General features: G+C 48.3%; 1 protein-coding gene across 1 annotated transcript in view; it reads left to right on the plus strand.

Moving 5' to 3' along the window:
* The first annotated feature begins 2576 nt into the window (after window positions 1-2576).
* Parp1 (poly(ADP-ribose) polymerase 1) overlaps window positions 2577-20436 on the plus strand; it is a 32476-nt gene continuing 14616 nt past the window's right edge. Inside the window, exons 1-8 of the mRNA XM_041635403.1 lie at window positions 2577-2798; window positions 6385-6550; window positions 10192-10307; window positions 11853-12067; window positions 13508-13607; window positions 17019-17135; window positions 17623-17799; window positions 19878-20025. Coding sequence (XP_041491337.1) covers window positions 2679-2798; window positions 6385-6550; window positions 10192-10307; window positions 11853-12067; window positions 13508-13607; window positions 17019-17135; window positions 17623-17799; window positions 19878-20025 — 1159 coding nt within the window. The 5' untranslated portion in view covers window positions 2577-2678. The remainder of the gene's footprint in view (window positions 2799-6384; window positions 6551-10191; window positions 10308-11852; window positions 12068-13507; window positions 13608-17018; window positions 17136-17622; window positions 17800-19877; window positions 20026-20436) is intronic.

The following is a 20436-nucleotide window of genomic DNA, read 5'->3' on the forward strand; positions in this document are numbered from 1 at the left end:
GTTGTCCCAGCTACTCCCATGGTGAGACAAGAGAAACATTCTACTGGCCTGGGCGGCACAGTGAAATGCCATTGAGAGAGAGAGAGAGAGAGAGAGAGAGAGAAATAGAGAGAGAAATAGAGAGAGAAATAGAGAGAGAGAGAAATAGAGAGAGAGAAATAGAGAGAGAAAGAAATAGAGAGAGAGAATATATTTCAATCTTATTGGTGATCCCAAAGTATGTTTAAAAATGAAAACAGGCGGGCTAGGTGGTGGTGGCGCACGCCTTTAATCCCAGCACTCGGGAGGCAGAGGCAGGCGGATCTCTGGGAGGCCAGCCTGGTCTACAAGAGCTAGTTCCAGGACGGGCACCAAAGCTACAGAGAAACCCTGTCTCAAAAAAACCAAAAAAAAAAAAAAATGAAAACAGGCAGTGGACACAGCATAGCAGGAAAGAGCAGAGCAGCACCACTCGTACAGAGGACAGAAGCTCGGGTCCTAGGACCCACTCTGGGCAGCTCACCTATAACCACAATTCCAGAGGCTCTGACAGCCTCCTGTAGCCTCTGAGGGCAGCTGCACATATGTAGTATAGAGCCACACAATCACACATACACATACACATAAATAAATAAAAATAAATCTACAAAAACCTTGGAATTTTTCTTAATAATATTAATAGCTAAGCAGAGTGACATACAACTATAATCCCAGTACTTGGGAGGTAGGGGCAGGAGGATCAGGAATTCAAGGCCAGTCCTGACTGCACAGCAAGGTTGGGGTAAGGCTGGACTGCATGAGGCTCTATCCCCTAAATACATGTGTGTATATGTGTAATTTATATACAATTTAGAAAAAACTTAAAGTAATTATCTTGGTTTCCTTCCTCACGGCTATCATATGATGACGTCCCAAAAGTGCACTATGGAGAAAGGGTTTATTTTATTCACTGCTAGTCCATCATGGTGGGGAAGTCAAGGCAGCAATGGCCTGAAGCAGCTGTCACATCGAATCCTGCCTTCCTGCAGACAGAGCTGAAGATTAATAAACCACCACCATCACCCATAACAAATGAACAAATTAAATATTTGTGCCGTTCACTGAGTATTTCTTTGTGATGGGAAAGTTGCAGCTGTTTTGTAGACATTCGGAATACTTCCAGTCAATGCAACTGTTTGCAGGTTTTTAAAAACATATTACAAGGGAGACTCAGTGGTTAAGAGCACTGGTTATTCTTTCCGAAGACCTGGGTTCAATTCCCAGTACCTGCATGGCAGCTCACAACCATCACTAACTCCAGTTCCAGGGGATACGAAAACTTCTGCACACGCACGAGACATAAATATTCATACAGGCAAAACACCCCCAATGCGTCAATTTGGTCTGTGAGACTTTCTATTATTTAAGTCTGGGGTGGCCTAGCCTGCCCAGTTTAGAACCACTGCAGAGCAGCAAAGAGAGGCATTTGTTGGGATGGATAAACATAGGACTGGGTACAAGGGAAAGGGAAAGGAGTACCACCTGGACTAGGGTAGGTAGGGAACAGCTTTGTGATTGATCTCCCTCTCTCTCTCTCTCTCTCTCTCTCTCTCTCTCTCTCTGCCACAGCAGGGTCTCACGCACAGAAGGCACCTGGAGCCAATTCATACCTGCTGAATCAAAAAGACTCATGGGCAAGCAGGCCACAGCTCACCAACCAGGCCAGGAGTTTACCCACATACTAGGGTAAGGGGATCTTTGTGAACTTGAAGTTCATCTTCCTGGCAAGTCCCAGATCAGCCAGGGTTATATGAGACCCTGTGCCACACACATATCATTTTTTTATTTTTTTTTTATTTTTTTTATTTATTTATTTATTTATTTTTTTTTTTTGGTTTTTCGAGACAGGGTTTCTCTGTGGTTTTGGAGCCTGTCCTGGAACTAGCTCTTGTAGACCAGGCTGGTCTCGAACTCACAGAGATCCGCCTGCCTCTGCCTCCCGAGTGCTGGGATTAAAGGCGTGCGCCACTACCGCCGGGCCACATATCATTTTTTAAAAGACCACTTATGTGAAAATCGCCGTGCTGCATTAAATAACAAGCTCTAACAGCAGCAAGTTTAACAATTACCATAGCTTCAATCGGTGACAACCTTAAATATCTTGAGGCCTCCCCAAGTGTATGATTTGAAAACATCTGTTGCAATTACTGCCAACAGTCACAGGTACTGCGGATTCTCCTGGAATTTGTAGTTATACATTTCAGTTTACTAAGAATGAAAAGTTAGGCTTCGGTTGGTATTCTGTGCCAGCAGTATGGAGGCTGCAGACCATAAAGCCCTACTTAGGGTCAGCAGGGCTTGCTCTCAGACAGACCTAGAAAAAAACGGGAGTCGGGCGAAGTGGAAGAAGTTGGGAGAGCAAGGAAGCCTTCCTGGACAAACCGACAAAAGGGGTGGCGCCTATCGGTTTTCCCGGCCCCCCGCCCCAGAGGCTGCGAGACCAGCGTGCACAGGCGCAGACGCACTGGCACTCAATCCCCCTCCCCCGGCCGGCGCGTGTCGAAGCTCCGCCCCCGTGCGCGGGCTTGGGGGCGGTCCCGCCGCGAGGCATCAGCAATCTCTCGCGAGCGGAGGCGGCGCCGCACGCTTGCGGGGAACGGACACGTTAGGGGAGCACATAGGCGGCAGCGTCTGGCTGCCTCTGCGGCACGAGCGGAAGGATGGCAGAGGCCTCGGAGAGGCTTTACCGGGTGGAGTACGCTAAGAGCGGGCGCGCCTCTTGCAAGAAATGCAGCGAGAGTATCCCCAAGGACTCGCTCCGCATGGCCATCATGGTGCAGGTGCGGCGGGGCCGGCCCGGGGGCGCAGGGCGGCGCGGCCGTGGCGGCTGTTTGGGTTCGGGACCGCCGCGCTCCCCCTGCGGCTCACGGTAACGGGGAGAGAAGGGCGGGAAAGGCCCGCGGCGCTGCTGCCGCCGTCCTTGAGGCCCACTGGGCCGACCCCTTCCGGGGGATTGAGCTAACCCTGCAAGAAAAACCCGGGAAGAGCGAGCCTCTGGCTTTGTAAAAACGACAGGCCTCTCTTCTGGGTCTGGGTGGTCGCAGAGTTCTTGTTTATTTCACTGCCTTCTCTGAGGGTGGAGGATGTGCGCTCTGTCTTTGAAGCTGCTCTGATTTGGGCCTACCTTGTCCTGGAAGATTTTTTGTCCTACGTGAATAAAGAGGACGAGCATTTGGAGTTTTGGGATTTTTTTCCCCCTTAAGCCTATTTTTGGTTATCCCTTCGACATCCGTTCTCTCGGTATTTCTATTTTAATTATGCAAAGCACTACGGTTTCTTTACAGTACGTTCGCTTTGGGCCCGATTTCTAGTTGGAAATAACATTTTCTCCAAACATCCCGGGGTCACTGACTTCTGGGCGCTTTCTGGTGTGTTCACGGACGCTTCCCGTGATGGTTCAAGAGTTGGGACGCGCTGTGAGGGGGTGGGTTAAAGAGTCTTCTGGTTTTCTGATGCCTGCCTTTGGAAGTGCGGTTCTCACCTGCTCTGTTCCTTCCTCCCCATCCCTACCTCCCCCCCCCCCAAGTTACCCAAGCTCACTGCTAATGGTCAAGGTAATTGATTTCCCTTGCTGTTCTGCTGCTGTAATATGTTTCAGGATAAAGGCCTGAGAACCCTCAACGGGGTTCGGTACTTACTGGGGGGGGGGGGGGGGGGGTAAGGCGTTCACCAGTGTGTACGAGGGCCCACTTTGCTTCTGATATTTCACATTATGGCAAGAACTAAAATTGACATCTTAGCGCCCTGGGAAGGGCTAGACCGCCAAGCTCAGTCAGCAAGCCCGGCACGCAGTTCTCATTCATTTCGCATACATTTATTAAATACCAGCTAGGTCCCAGGCTCTGCGACAGTGTCTCTATAATTGCCTTTGTTGACAAAAATCACAAGTACTGGGAGGCACATTTTTGTTGCTTGCCACCAGGATTGGGCAGGGAACCCACCCTGGGCGCTTTCCACGTGGTGAAGGGAGTGTGGAGAGGATTGATAAGCCTTGCAGCTGATGGCGCTGGGCACTAGAAAAGGAGGTGCCCAAGATGTCCCAGTCAAGTGTGGGAACTTGATTAAGAGACTTTATTCACAAAAGTAGGGCAGGAAGATGGAGATAGCTCAGAGGGAAGGGCCTAAAATTGGAAGAACAGTTCAGAGCTCTGTTTCCAACTGAGGTCTTTACCCTCGGAGGTAGTAAGTAGAACTCGGGGCTCTCCAGGTTAAGAGCAAACTGGCTCCTAACCTGGCACATCCTTCCCAGCAAAGGTGTTGGAGCTTACATTTTCATATCACTTTGTGATTGGAGATTCCTCGTCCTAATTACAGCAGCTGGGGGGGGGGGGGGTATTAGTAAGGTTTGAAGTAATGGTTCTTTCCCAGAAGCAGGTTGGCTGGTTTTGAGAGAGGGTTTCACGGCTGATCTTCGAGATTCTCTGGCCTCCCTCTCCAAAGTGCTGGCCGCCACCACACCCAGTCTTTCCAATGTTTGTTTGGTTTTTTGTTTTGTTTTGATTTGAGACTTGGGCTCCCCAGCGTCAACTGTCTTGCTGGCCTTGAACTCACAAGAGATCTGCCTGCCTCTGCCCGTGCCTGAGATTAAAGATGTGCACCACCACGCCCAGCCTTTCAGATAATCAGTTTCCTTTCCACGTTACACATTTTAAGCATTTTTGGGTTTCCTGTGTTAGCCAGAGAATAGTCCTTAGGTGAGAGTGTGACCCTGTTTCCCATTGTCCAGGAGAAGAAGTAAGACAGGGAGTCTGGGACTGCCATTGATAATTAATTCAGCATTCAAGGCCCTCCTCCGGATTTTATTGATTGTAAAAGAAACTGTTATTCAAAGTAAGGGATTCTTTTCCTCAGTTGTAGTTGGGACTGATTTTTCTTTTTCTTTCTTTCTCTTCCTTTCTCCTCCCCCCCCCCCCCCCAGTTTTCTCTGTAGCTTTGGTGTTTGTCCTGGAACTTGTTCTGTAGACCAGGCTGGCCTCAAACTCCCAGAGATCTGCCAGTCTCTGCCTCCCTAGTGCGTGCCCTCATCCTCCCCACCCCCACCCCTGCTTAGGTCTGAAGTTAAAGTTGGTCCTCTGAGCTGGCCTGCAAGAAACCTTTCTTCTGGTGCCTGAATTTAAATGCCTCCTTTTTACATTTGTATGGGAGGATTGTTCTTTGAGCAACTAAACCTGATTTTTTTCAAAGCTGGCTAGGAAGGGAGAAGTTGCATCCTCAGGCCACTTGACTGGGAGGAAGAGGGTAATCCTACAAGGATTTGAGCATTCTATGCCCATAGCAAGGAATTGAACCCAGGCCCTCTGACAGAGCAGCTTAACCACAGAGCCATCTCTGCAGCCCTCAGCCTTACATTTTAATGCATCTGAAAATGAGCCACTCGTGGAGTGGAGTGGTTATTGGAGTACCTGACTTGCCATGCTTCTTCAAAATATCACTTGTCTCCATAACCCCAACATGGTGCTTAAGTTCAGTGCTGCTTTAATATTTTTATCTCATTGACCTTCACCTCTCTCAGTCATCGTGGGCCATCTTATCAGAAGGCAGTTTGTTAGGTAGCTCTTCTGCCATCAGGATGGTGGAAAAACCTTGGTGTCAAATTCTTGTCCCATCCGGCTCCATTGTTGTTGCTGCCATCTGTGAGACAGGATTGCTGCTTCGCAGAGGCATGGTTTGTGAAGGAAGAGCACAGGAAACTGGGTTAACGCCTGTGCCTCCCTCATCTCTAAAACAGGCAGGGCTGGGCCCAGAGCATCACAGGGAAAGAAAACACCTGAAGTGGCATGAGCTCGCGTAGGAATTGGGTACCTCCCTGCTGCCAGGGGTCAGCCTAGCTCCAGGCCTAGAGGTCTTCCTTCCCCTCAGGCTCTTCTTCACCCCCTCCCCTCACAGAAGCTGTTTCTTGTAGTCACATGTGCAAACCTTGCTGTGCCTGACACATTTTCTCTGCCTGGCTCATCGGGGTCCTGCTCCTCATTATTTTTAACTACAGGGGCACGGAAGAGCCACTTGTGGGCCGCCTTGATCTCCAGTGCTGCTGTCGAGCTTTGTCGCCAGGACCCTGAGATGAGCTGTGTTTCTCACTAGGTGCAGCAAGTTACAAGGCAGCATGTTCCCTAGAAGAAACCTGGGGCCAGCTTCTTGTCCTGAGACAGTGGATTGTGGGAGTGGAGCAGCTATAACTTTTAGCTTTTAGGAAAATAGTTAAGGTGAAACGCGGGAAGCTGTGTCTTGTCTATTTGCCAGTCATTGTGCGGCATGAGAGAACCCCAGACAGGCCGCAGGAAAGAGAAGGGGGCTCCCATTGCTGCCTGGGCTTGGGGACTACACAGATTATTAACATCTCTCTCACCCCTGCTTTATGACTTCTAGTCTCCCATGTTCGACGGAAAGGTCCCACACTGGTACCACTTCTCCTGCTTCTGGAAGGTGGGCCACTCCATCCGGCAGCCTGATGTTGAGGTGGACGGGTTCTCTGAGCTGCGATGGGACGACCAACAGAAGGTCAAGAAGACAGCAGAGGCTGGGGGCGTGGCAGGTGTGTAAGGAGGGGGCAGGAATACAGCCCTGTCTCTGTCTTGCACCGGTAGAATGAGAGCGGCTCCTCATCCGGCCACATGGTCTGTTGCACGAGGTCTGATGTTTTGTATTTCCAGACACTGAAAATGTAGCCTTTAAATTTGCATGGTTCTCATTTTTAATAAGTTTTGATTTTTTTTATTAGTAGTAAGTGTCTGTCGTGCGTGTATGTGCGCGTATGCTACAGTCTGCACGTGGAGGACAGCTTTACTAAGTTGGGTCTCTCCTTATTTGCATGGGCTCCTGGAATTGAACTCGGGCTGCCAGGCTTGCACAGCATATACCTTCACAGCCGAGCCATCTCACCAGCCGGACTTTGATTTTTAGAGCAGTTTTAGGAAACCCAAGAGATACAAGAGTGCGGTGCTCCCATGGGCCCCTCACTCCACATTAGCGCATTTACAGCAGTTGATGAAACTTGATTGACACATCGTGATCTTGCTGTTGTGCATTCTCTGGGCTTGAATGGATGGATAACTTCTCGCTGTGAGGCAGGGTCACTGCCTTTCAGGTCCTATGCACAGAGGTTACCCCAATAAAAGACTTCTGTACCTTTTCTTCCTTCTTCTCATACTTGGGAAACGTGTTAATTCTTTTCTTTAAAAAAAAAATGAAAGAAAGGAAAAAGAAAAAAACAGACCTCAGGCAGAGTCAGGTGGATCTCTGTGAGTTCAAGGATACCCAGTGGTGTGTATGGAGATCCTGTCTCAAAGCAAAATATAAACAGACCTCAAGGAGGACAGTGTTGGCACACACCTGCACACCTTTATTCCCAGCTATGGCAGAGGCAGGTGGTTCTCGAGAGTTGACTAGCCTGATCTATAGAGTGAGTACCAGGGCTACACAGAGAAGCCCTGTCTCGAAAGAAAAACAAAAAACCAACCCCACAGTCAGCCACAGCCTTGGCTTCCTGAGTGCGGGATTACAGGTGTGCACTCCCGCCTTGGCTTCTGTTCTGATTTCTAGCCTCCTGGGTCAGTTTTGCCTGGGTTTAGTTGCAGGGAGAAAAGGAAATAAATGTGTGTACTTTCTTCTGCCCTTTTTCATTTGGCATGACGTGTCCTTGGTCTTTTCTGTGGCTGAGCTGTGTTCCTTTGCTCGTCCAGGTCTCTGGTGGTGACTGTGGGTTGGTGATTATTTATTCCGCAGACTTTATAGTGTTGATAAAGTTCGAGTGTCCTTCATCAAAAACTTGAAACTGAGCAGCAGTGCACCACAGGTGAAAGGCTCCGCACCTGACTTCTGACAGTTGGAGTCAACCATAGACAGGCTGGAAATACCATGTGCACTTACCTTTGGGCTGTGTGTGTAATGTGTCTGAAACAGATGGATTTCATGTGCGGACCTGCAGTCCCTCCTGACTCCAGGATGTTTTGTGTCATAGACAGGCTGGAAATACCATGTGCACTTACCTTTGGGCTGTGTGTGTAATGTGTCTGAAACATGGATTTCATGTGCGGACCTGCAGTCCCTCCTGACTCCAGGATGTTTTGTGTATCTGCAATTATTCCAAAAGTCAAAACAAAAAATCTGAACTCCAGAACAGATGCCAAGCATTTTGGATGGGGATACTCAGCCTGTAGCTTGTCGTGATTTCTTTCTTCCCCCCCCCCCCCCCCTTTTCTTTTCTTTTTAAATGTGTATGAGTGTTTTGTCTGCATGTTTGTACTTGGTTCCCAGGGAGGTCAGAAAAGAACTTTGGGTCCCCTGGAGCTAGAGTTATGGATAGTTGTGAACCACCATGGATGGGTCCTAGGAATTGAACCTGGATCCTCCACAAGAACAACAAATACTCTGAGCCATCTCCCCGCCCACTTGTCATGATTTCAGTGTGTACTTTATCCCTGCACTATGAGTGCTTAATCCTAGGTGCAGGTTACTGGCCAAACACAAGTATTGTGACTATACTGTCTCCCAGTCTGTGGCTCACCTTTCACTTTAACTATAAATTTTATTACATTTATTTATTTTGGGAGGGGGGGGTCATTGCATACATACATGGCTATTCTTTCTTAACGCCAATTGTATCCCAAGGATAGAACTTGGGTATAGTCAGACTTTCCTTTGGGCCACCAGATCACAAATAATGACATGGATATTTCTTATTATGAAAGTTTGGCCTATAGCTTAGGCTCGTTTGTAACTAGCTCGTAAAACTTACATTAACCCATTTATATTAATCTATGTCTATCACGTGGCATTACCTCTCTTCCATCTTGCACCTCCCATTTCCTCTCCATGTCTCTTGGCATATCCCACCTGTCTGGATTCTTCCTCTTCCCGTCTTTCCCCAGAAATCCTGCCTGTCCTCTCCTGCCTAGCTATTGGCCATTCAGCCTTTTATTACATCAATCCCAACAGTACTCCTTCACTCAGTACAAATATCTCACAACACTTGGGCTGAAGTTAGCTTGTGTTAGCTATAGGATGACGGTGAGGCTTTCCTGTTGTTATAGCGGCCTTTGTCGAAAGACTGTATTCATGACTTATGCTGCTGTGGTAGGACAGCGTGACCAAAGCAACTCAGAGAGGAAAGATTTTATTCGGACTAAGAGTCCATCATGACAGGAATGGGCTCTGTGAAATATCTTATGTATTTAAATTAAATTATACGCTCTGAAGTATTTTATGTATTTAAATAGCTATATGCTTTAATTGGTTTTTTCTGGTTTTTATTTCTAATGTGGAAATGGCTTTCATATTTGCATATTGGCCTGGTTTTCTATAAATTTGCAGAGTATACTTACTAGTAGCTTTTCTGTGGATTCCTGAAGCTATCCTCTGAGTATTGCTGTGTTCTGACTTACTCATGTGGGCCAGAAGATAATTGGTGGCAGTCAACTTTGCCCTTCCATCAGGAGTTATGGCTGGCTATACAATTAAAGTTGTCAGACGTTTTGCCCTCAAGCGATCTCTCAATCATATTTACTTTTTAGATGGGGTCTTACTGTTTAGCTCTGGTTGTTCTGGAACTCCCTATATAGACCAGGCTGTCCCCTGCCTCCTAGGTGCTAGGATTAAAGGCATATGCCACCACATCCAGCATGAGTCTAGGGGCTTTAGAGATCACTCAGCCCTTAAGGGCACTGGAAGCTCTTCTAGAAGACCTGGGTTTAATTTCCAGCACTTACATGACAGCTCCCAGTGTCCATAGCTCTACTTCAGAGGATCCAGCACCCTCTCTGTACCCCACAGGCACCATGTATACAACTGGTACACAGACATGCAAGCAAAATCCCCATACACATAAAGTAAATAAACTTTTTAAATCTAGCTTTTTGTCTCCCCCTTAAGCCCTTCACCATATGTTCAGTTCTTATATAGGCTTGTGGTTCATCTGTATTTAAATATTCCTTTCAATTCAACACTTAACTTTGAATCATAAAAGCACAATAACAATGAGAAGTCTGAGTTGGAAATTAAACAAAAAATAACCATAGTTGTTGCCAGTAGAGATGACCTAAACTGATTGTGCTCACCCAAATCACAATGTCTTTGTGGGAGGATCCTGAGAGGAGGAAGACAGAAGAAGATGGGGACATTTGGGGACTGCAGTGTGAGGCTGCAGAGTTGAGCAGTGATATATGTTTGGTTCTTCAGGCAAAGGCCAAGATGGAAGTGGCGGCAAGGCGGAGAAGACACTGGGTGACTTCACAGCTGAATATGCCAAGTCCAACAGGAGTACGTGCAAGGGCTGTATGGAGAAGATAGAAAAGGTAGTGCTGGGGAGCCAGTGTCTGCACTTGTGGGATCTCACCTTAGGTGGGGGGCATTGGCTATCTCAGGAGAAAACAGCAAACAGCCTCTCCATTTTGGCTCCGCACCCATGGTCAGATATACAGTGGAGAGCCTTGTAGAGAGGGGAGTGACAGTTCTGGGCAGACCGAGTCCTGTGCTCTTGTGCAGCTGCCTCCATGGGCAGGGGCCCTGGAAGAAAGATCTTGGAAAGCACCAGCATAGGTCCCCAAAGTCAAGCAGGTTCAGGGGAGTTCTTGTGTAGTTGGTTTGAGGTTAGGAGGGCTGTGTGGGCCTTCAGCAATCCTGGTTTGTCGGAGTAACTTCACAGACCAGCCTACCCTGCCACTAGATCTTGCCCCTGAAGGCTGGCAGCCAGTCGGGTGGGGTGGCTGGCTGGCTGGATATGCTACTGAGAACAAGGTAGAAGGTGTGCCTATGCTCGCCAGCATTTTCTTCTCTGCTGCCATGATTCACTTAGCACTGGTGAAGGGTTTCTCTCCCTTGGAGTATTGTTAGTCAACATTCTGTATGGTAACAATGCCAGAGATCGTCTACCTGAAGAGGGAGCTTTGTGTTGGCTCTCAGTTTTAGGTGTTTCAGTCATGGTTCCTTGGCCCTGTTGTTTGGGTGGTATCACACATGGCAAGAGCCTGGCACAGGAGTCCTTTTCATCTTGTGGAATGCAAAACAGAAAGACCAACATCTTAATATCAAGGGAAACCCAAAGCTCTAACCTTCTAGTAGGCTTTCTACCAACTCCCAAGAGCATCACAGTCTGATGGTATAAAGGCCTTTGGGAATAGTTCAAGAGCCAAATGTAGTAGGCACAAGACAGAGGAAAATGTAATCGCTAACTGTCCTTGCCTTCCACCATTAAAAATTGGAGGTAAAAAGTATGGTGCCCTTGCTTCCAGGGGAGCACAGCCTGGTCTGTGCTCGAGTATCACTCGACCCTGGATGGAGATTTCTGCATTATCAGGAACCTTGTTCCCTGGGTTTTTGTCCACCGCCTCACAGGTGGGAAACTTATAGAAATGTCATTTGTAGGAATTGTACACCTGGCAGGCTGGCAGGACCCAGCTCTTGCTTATCTGTAACTTAGCCGGACCCTTAGGTATAGCAACCACAGAGTCCACGGGAGGGTGGAGGATAGGTGAAAAGTCCCTGTTGGGATAAGTTGCCACACTGAATCCTTTATAGAATGGTGCAATGCCACCGCTGACCAGCACACCATGTCAGCATTTTAACCCTTCCCGGGGAAGTGTTAGTACTTCGTTACTTGTCTAAGCAGGTGGGTAGGTAGATAGTCATCCACAGTGCAAGGTGTCTTACTAATGCAGTAGTCAGCGTGTCAGTCTCGTAGAATGTTAGTGCAGGGACCTAAGGGTACCCACAATCCTTGGTGGCATAAGAGCCAAAATTTTCTGAGTTGCTACCTGTGCTTTGATGGGAACTCAGGGCTTTAGGCTACCTGTTCGCCTGTCTGGCCTTGTCATTCCTTATGTGCCACATTGTCCCTACAGGGCCAGGTGCGCCTGTCCAAGAAAATGCTGGACCCAGAGAAACCTCAGCTGGGTATGATCGACCGCTGGTACCATCCAACTTGCTTTGTCAAGAACCGGGAGGAGCTGGGCTTCCGGCCTGAGTATAGTGCCAGCCAACTCAAGGGCTTTAGCCTCCTCTCTGCGGAGGACAAAGAAGCCCTAAAGAAGCAGCTCCCAGGAGTCAAGAGTGAGGGGTAGGTTGACTGTGATTAAAATGTGGAGTCTTGAGGAGGCCTGTGGACTCCATTCCTCTGCTGATGATCGGAAAGCCAGGAGCTGTGGGCCTGTGGTATCAGGACAGCAGAGAGACTGGGGCATCTGCTATTCCAGCACCTATTCCTCCACCCCCACCTCTAGCAGCTCACTAGTTATGAGATCTACCTCCAGGCACTCTGAACTTCTGCCCTCGGGCCTGGTACAGCAGACTGTGCCACTTTTTTTTTAATTCTTATATTTATTTATTCATTTATTTATTTATTATGTATACAATATTCTGTCTGTGTATGTCTGCAGGCCAGAAGAGGGCACCAGACCTCATTACAGATAGATGGTTGTGAGCCACCTTGTGGTTGCCGGGAATTGAACTCAGGACCTTTGGAAGAGCAGGCAATGCTCTTAACCACTGAGCCATCTCTCCAGCCCTCTGTGCCGCTTTTTTATACAGCCTTCAGATGCTCTTAGACCAGTCAAGTAGTTCCCTTACATGTTAATGGCCATCGTTTACCACCCTGAGAAAGTCCACGTGTGTGTTTCTTTGTCTGGGTCCCTGGGTGAATCGTGGCTGTTCATAAGTGGATGGACAGTGGTGGATAGGTGGGCCCATACATGGAGTTAGCATCTAGGGTGACTTGGAACGAGCATGCTACGGCATAGAGCAGTGTACTGTGTTCATGAGCCGTATCTGTGCCACTGTCACCAAGAAGCTTGCACCATTCCAGATCCTAACACAAGCTCTTGGAGCAGCACCGGTGCCTTTGGAGTGTGAAGCTAGCAAGTCAGGCCAGTGGTGAGGATGTTTTGGACTCTTAGAGCACAGGGGATTGGGATTCTCTGGCTACCATTATGCCTGGAGAGCTGGGGTGTGTTGAGCATGGTTGGTGTGCCAGACCCTCCTCTCAGTCCTGTGCCCGAGTGAGCTGTTTCATCTTGTTAGCACCATAGTCCTCCTCCCCTAGCACATGGCTTTGCGGAGTACAGGATGAACTCAGGCTGCAGGGTTTTCTGTGTATCCTTGGCTGTCCTGGAACACATTCTGTAGACCAGGCTGGCCCTAAACTCACAGGGCTCTGTCTGTCTCTGCCTCCCGAGTGCTGGAATTACAAGTGCTTACCACCACCACCCAGTTAGGCTCAGTTCTAGTAGCTGTGTTTGGCTTTTCCACAGTCCCCCGTCACTTTGTGTGTAAGAGACGTGGGGTTTAGCATCAGGTGTGACCTGAGCCCTTGGTGTGTCCTGGTTGTTCTAGACACTAAGGTGAGCTCCAGCCCCCTCATTGGCCAAAGATGTTGTGAAAGTCATAGCTGCTCCCTGAGAGCAGAGTGAAAAGACAGGTGGAAGAGGGGCTAATGGGGTTCACACTGGGTGTCCTGTTGGACTGGAGGCTCTGGTTCTTAAATAAGTCCTGTATCTTTCAGAAAGAGAAAAGGTGACAAGGTGGATGGAGCAGATGAGGTGGCCAAAAAGAAATCTAAAAAAGGAAAGGACAAGGACAGTAAGCTGGAAAAGGCCCTCAAGGTGAGTCCTGGGCAGGAGGACATCTGGCTGTCCCTACTTAGCAAGACCAGTGTAAAGTCTCACAAATGTGACTGTTGTTGGGCCACGAGGCTTTTCTCCCAGCTTGTTTCCTCCCCTTCGCAGAAGTCATTTCTATTTGGGTGATGGGACACATTAGACTCAGATGCCAGGCCTGCAGCATGGACCGGGCGCTGTAGAATGTGCCACGTCTCCCCAGACTGGCTGGGCGACACAAAGTGATGCTTCAGTCTCAACCCAGGTATCACTATCTTAGCTGCAGGCTTGCTCCTGAGTATAGAGGTTCTTAGCATAGATACCTTGGAGGCCTAAGGAGAAAGTTTTCCCAGTTTTTAAAATGAAGGTCTTTTTTAACAAAGGACTGGAAAGCATGCAATAAAAAGGGAATCTCCCCGTCCCAGCACTCAAGAGGCAAAGACAGGCGAATCTCTTGAGTTTGAGATCAGCCTGGTATACAGAGCCAGTTCAGGACAGCCAAGGCTACACAGACAAACCCTGTCTTGAAAAGAAACAAAATGGGTTGAAGCAATGGCTCTGGCTAAGAACACCGGCTGCTCTTCCAGAGATTCTGAGTTCAGTTCCCAGTAATCACATGGTGGCTCACAAACACCTAGAATGAGATCTGGTGTCCTCTTCTGGCATGCAGAACAGCATATAAATAAATAAACAAACAAATAAATAAATAAAATAATAAACAAAAAACAAAGCAACAACAACAAAAAGGAATTTCCCCCACTAAATCAATTGTCATGGACCAGAGGGGCTCATCACTCCTGCTGTGCTGTGTTGGAGTGGAGAAACGGTTATTACTCTGAGAATGTTTGGGCAGAGAACAGTGGGTCTCTTCTTGGGAACATGATTTTTCAGAGGCCATCTGTTTGAGTTTCTGATTTTGACCGGTGGAGCCCTCTACTTGAGTGAGTGTAATGTGCAGCGGGTGTTTTGGCTGCCTGTGTGTCTGCTCCCTATGAAGGCCAGAAGAGGGTACAAGGTTGTTTGGAACTAGAACTAGAGAAGGTTGTGAGTCGCCATGTGGATGCTGGAAATTGACCCCAGGTCCTCTAGTTGAGTCATCTCTAGCCATTCCCACATTTGATTTTTATTCATCTTTGCGTTCCTATAAATGGAAGCTTTCTGTCCTGACCACCTGGTCCCAAATAAACACACAGAGGCGTACATTAATTGCAAATGCTCAGCCGATAAACTCATTTCTATCTGTGCCTTGCCACATGGCTCATGACTTGGTACCTCATTTTCTACATGTCTTGCTTATTCGGCAGCTGACTGACATCTCTCCCAACTCTCCTGACTCCTCCCTTCCTCCCATCATTTTCTCTGTAAGGCTGTCTCACCCAATCTCTTCTTGGCCCTGTTATCAGCCAATCCATTTTTTATTAACAATGGGTATAATCCACGGCACATTCCCTTCAGTGGGTGTGCTGATACTTTCTCCCCGATGTGACCAATGATGAAGAGCGAGCCAGAAGTTTGAATTACCCTCTCAGCTCCTTCTCCCTCAGCTGTAAAGAGAAATATTCTGCCATTTCTGTGAAACCTGTATTCATAAACTGTTGCTCCTGGTGTCCCAGTGTGTTTCTGCTACAGGGAAGAGTGAAAAGGATGGTACTGAGGGCCCAGCACTGGAACTGGGAAGCAGGGAGTGCATGTAGGTAATGGCATTAATTAGTGGGGTCGATGTCTTGCCCTGGCATTAATGGCAGCCTGTGTAGTATAGTAGGACCAGCATTCTCCTTTCCAGCTTAGGAGGTGCAGCCTGCTGCCCCATGGAAGGTGGAGGCTCATCTTGGCCGGCCTCCTTGGCCAGTAGTTGTAAAAATAAATGAGGTAGAACTTAAAGCAACAGCAAAGAGTGGGCACTCAGTAGACACTGAAATTGAGATTTAAAGTCCCAGTTCCAGAAGAGATCACATAGATTCCTGCTTGAGCTTGAGTGTCTAGGAGACTAAGGAATCTAACTGGGTGTTGGGGCCATAAGCCCTACCCAGAACTTGTAGTTGCTTCTCTGTGTCTTTTAAAACAGCTTTCATAGGGGTTGACACCAGGGCCCTGTGCAATAGAGAATTCAGTCTTTTGGGTTTTTGAGACAGGGTTTCTCTTTGTAGCTCTGTCTGTCCTGGAACTCACTTTGTAGACCAGGCTGGCCTTGAAATCAGAGATCCTCTTGCCTCTGCCTCAGGAGTGCTGGGATCAAAGGTGTGCATCACACCGCCCAGCAGGGATTCAGTCTTAGGAGTGGTCTCCTCTATACTTTGCAGAGTATTTTCTAAGCACATTGCCTGGGCTTATTTTGATGTGCACATGGATTTGCCTGAGGGTTAAACCCTGGCGGTGGTGGAGTTGGCCAGGCTGGCTTTGGAGGAAGAGCCCAGCTCCATCAAGGGTTTGCAGTGGAAGACTCAGTGATTGGGCCTGCCACTCCGGTGATACAGCTCAGCCAATAAGGGCACTGCATCTATGTTGTGTACCGCATGCTTGCCTGGTGCCCAAGGAGGAGGTTTTGAGCTACCATGTGGTTGCATCTCTAAACCATCTCTCCAGTCTGATTTTTCATATTTTTATATTAATTGTTTTGCGTGTGTACATGGTGTTCATATGGAAGTCGGGACAACTTGCCGGATTTAGTTCTCTACTTCTACAAGGTGGGCCCCAGGGGTCAAAGTCAGGTCATCAGGCTAGTAGCAAGAGACTTTTCCCATGAGCCATTTTGTTAATCAAGGTAGCTCTTGATTAACTCATTAGTTCAGCAAAGACTGAGGCAGGAGAATTGCCATGAGTTTGAAGGCAGCCTGGGTTCCTGAGTAAGATCCTCTTTTACCCTAGTCTCTCCCTAAAGGTTACCACTTAAACTTTTGAAGTCTACAGCCCAGGCTTTTATTGCCCCTCCAAGAAGACCCATACCCTCTGCCTCAGTAGCAACAACCATACCACCAGACTTGTGGCCAGCCCCAAGACCAACGCAGCGTTCATCAGCCCCCTGACTTGTCCTAGTCCTCTGAGTTTCATCTCCAAAAACTACATTATGGGGTCTAGATGTGATAACACACCTTAATTCTAACACTTGGGAGGCAGAGACAGGTGGCTTTCTGTGAGTTCAGGGCTAGCCTAATATACATAGCAAGTTCCTAGACAGCCAGGGCTACGTAATAGAGAGACCCTTTGTCAAAAAAAAAAAAAAAAAAAAAAAAAAAGCTTAAAATATGAAAGGAGAGAACCAAATCCCACACGCTATTCTCTGACCTACATATGTGCACTATGGAACATGTCAGTGTATGCATGTTAATAAATGCAATTTTTAGTATGGTAAGAAAACAAGGGTGTGTGTGTGTAAGTGTGTGTGTAACTTTGATTTCCATTGTGGGGTCTCATCCTCAGGCCCAGAACGACCTGATCTGGAATATCAAAGATGAACTGAAGAAAGCTTGTTCTGTCAATGACCTGAAGGAGTTACTTATCTTCAACCAGCAGCAAGTACCATCTGGAGAGTCTGCGGTGAGCTGCCTTTGTGTTGGGGGGAACACAAAGAAGGCACTTAAAGAAATCACGGCTCACCGTCTCCTTCAGTTGGGAGGCTTTCCCAGTTATACCATACATTGCCTCATGTTTGTTCTGATTTAGAACTTGGTGAAGTTCCAAGGTGAGCAGGTACTTTTACTTGGTACACAGTACCTTGTGTGTTCATATACATATATAGCACTGACCCAAGGACCTCTGCTGTCTGCTGCCATGTCTGCTTGGGCCACTCCTTGTGTAGTAGAATGTATGCTGTAGGCCTCCCTTGGCTTTCAAATTTCCTGATGTGGGGTTGCCGCAAGACCCCCCAAGTGTAAAGCCTGGCCTGTATTGTAAGCTGGCAGCTGAGCTGTGGTAGAGCCCAGAGATGACCTTTTTCTAGGGAATAGGGTCTGTTTGAGAGCTCTTCCGTCTTCATTAGTAGCTATCATGTCCTGAGCCTCTGGTCTCTGACATGTTTCTTCAGATCTTGGACCATGTTGCTGATGGCATGGCGTTCGGGGCCCTCCTGCCCTGCGAGGAGTGCTCAGGGCAGCTGGTCTTTAAGAGTGATGCTTACTATTGTACTGGGGATGTCACTGCCTGGACCAAGTGCATGGTCAAGACACAGACTCCTAGCCGAAAGGAATGGGTAACTCCAAAGGTAAGTGTTGGGGCATCTAGAATCTGCTGGCAGGAAAGCGTGACTGGACTTGAGCATACGTCAGGTCTTAAGGTCCATGTTCCTCACCCTTCCTCATAACCAGTGCTCTCTGTTCCTCGTTTACTGCTGTGATCACCCCCCTCCCCTCCCTGGGCTGGCTCTGCCTTCCTTGGCCTGAGTAAGCTACTCGATAGCCCACCTGACTTGATCATTTCCTCACCATTAGAATCTCAGCTTGCCAGTCAAGATGGTGGTGGCACTGCCTTTAATCCCAGCACTCAGGAGGGAGAGGCGGGCAGATCTCTGAGTTCGAGACCAGCCTGGTCTACAAGAGCTAGTTCCAGGACAGGCTCCAAAGCTACAAAGAAACCCTGGGGGCGGGGGCGGATGACTCACCTTGCCCAGCTTTCTGATACGCAGATTCTACAATCCCTTATATAGCATTTTTATATCATATATCCTGCCTTTGGTTGGGACAGTTGTAAGATGACAATGAGCAGAATCCGCCATTAGATGGCAGAGTGTGTACTTAACCTCCTTTGTGGGAGGGTGCAAAATGTGCTCAGTCTGGTGATGCTTGCTGTCCAAACATTGTGGAGTTCATGACTGTTGTTCCCCCAGGTGCTTATCTCAGACCAAAAGTCAGCTCCTTAATGTCCTCCAGAACCCTTGTGACCCTTCCTGACTGGTTCTACTTGACAGGGTTCCCACTGGCTACTGTGTTTTACGAGGTACCTGTGTCCAGGCAACTCTGCTGTTTTGATTCTTGGCAGACTTGTCCAGGTACCGCCTGCACGTATTCCTGCATATCTCCCATCCTGGCATCTGTGTGCTGTACTCTATCCAGACAGAACTGCTTCCTGAGGGCAAAGGCCCTCTGTCTAACCTTTTGTGCCATGTGGCATTGATGAGTGTGAACCTGAAGGTGTCTGGCACCTCACTTGCCATTCACTGAACATGGGCACAACTAGGAAGTTCCTTTCTCAAGAGGGAGACTTGGGAGCAGAGACTGTGCTCTGTGACACCATCAAGTGACCACCTCCCTCCCTCGTGCAAAGCCTACTACTGTAAGTCGTTAGGGAAACAGAAAGAACTGCGCCAGTAGAGCCATTTCTCCTGACCATAAGAGGGCTTGCTATGTGTATTCCTCCCTAGCAAGCAAGGGAACTTAACCTGGGTCTCATTCGGAAAACTTCTAAATCTCTCACTGGGTGTTTGAGGTGTTTTTGTTTTTGATCTCTTAAAACCAGTGAGCCTGAGGCCCCGCCACCCAAAGTCTAGTTTACATTAGGGACCAGTTATGTTAGCTTCCTTCACTTGGGAATGTGCACTCAGGGTTTCCCTGTAACTGGGTAGTTGATTGGATTTTGATACTGGATAACAGTTCATTGTCTCTATACAGCGCTGGCTGTTCCTAGAACTCACTGTGTTTAGACCAGGCTGGCCTCGAACAGAGATCCGTCTGCCTCCCAAGTGCTGGGATTAAAGGCGTGCGCCACCACTCTACCCTCTGGCCTGGGTGTGTGAGTCTTGGAGCCTTCAGCCCTGAGGGAGGCACCTGTGGACCCTAGAGGTCAAGGACAAGGAGGTCCCAGCGTGCATCCCAGGTCTGGTGAAGCTTCTCTCACTAGGCTGTCCCCTGGCTTTTTATTTTGTATTAAGATATGACTTTTATTGGTGGGGGGGGGGGGGGCTCGTGTACCATGGTGCACATGTAGAGGGCAGAGGACAGTTTGTGGGAGTTCTTCCACCATGTGGGTTCTGGGGGTCAAACTCAGATCCCTGGCTCAGCAGTCTCCACTAAGCTGCCTCATTGGCCCTTGTTTTGTTTTTCTGACGGGTACGATTTTTTTCTCTCAGGCCCCTGCAGTAACAGATCTGTCATAGATAAAGGAAGTGAGTCCTATAAACGGTAACAGTAACAAGCTTTCTTCCTGGAACTTCAGCATTCTCCTGTTTATTGTAGAGATTTTAAGAAGGGTTATTTAATTTGCACAGGACATGTCCCACTTAGTCTATTGCAGGTTTATTTCAAGAGACATCCGATGCCTTTAAAACTGAAACTTAATGTTGTTTAGGAATTCCGAGAAATATCCTACCTCAGGAAATTAAAGGTCAAAAAACAGGACCGGATATTCCCTCCGGAGACCAGTGCCCCAGCGCCACTGGCACCTCCACCCTCCGTTACCTCAGCACCCAAAGCTGTGAACTCCTCTGTCCCAGCAGGTATGACTCCGGGAAGGATTATGGGCTGGGTTTGACCTAGGAGCCGTGCCATGCAAAGACATAGAGGAATGACGAGGGTATCCTGTGGTCTGTTTGCCATGTGGTCAGCATTCCTTGGGGATGGTCAGAATATACCACATGGTGTGCTACAAAGCACATCCTCACTCTCCAGGCCCGTTGTCCTCCCTGCCATCAGGACCCTGGGGAGATCCCAGTCATGAGTTGGCATGCCTTAGGCCGTCAGAAGCAGATAGAGCTATGTTTTGTTGGCAAGGAGAAATGTTGCCCACCCCTTCAGGCGTGTGGACACTCTTGAACCATAAAGGTGGAGGCCAAGGCTCTGCTTCTAGACACTAGCCCAGCTGCACCTGTTCCGCCCCTGGTGCTGAGAGGTGGTTGCCCCAAGTCCTC

The sequence above is a fragment of the Microtus oregoni genome, unplaced genomic scaffold (assembly GCF_018167655.1).
Source record: "Microtus oregoni isolate MIOR12 unplaced genomic scaffold, Mior012 000047F_ref0000412, whole genome shotgun sequence".
In the NCBI taxonomy this organism is placed as follows: Eukaryota; Metazoa; Chordata; class Mammalia; order Rodentia; family Cricetidae; genus Microtus; species Microtus oregoni.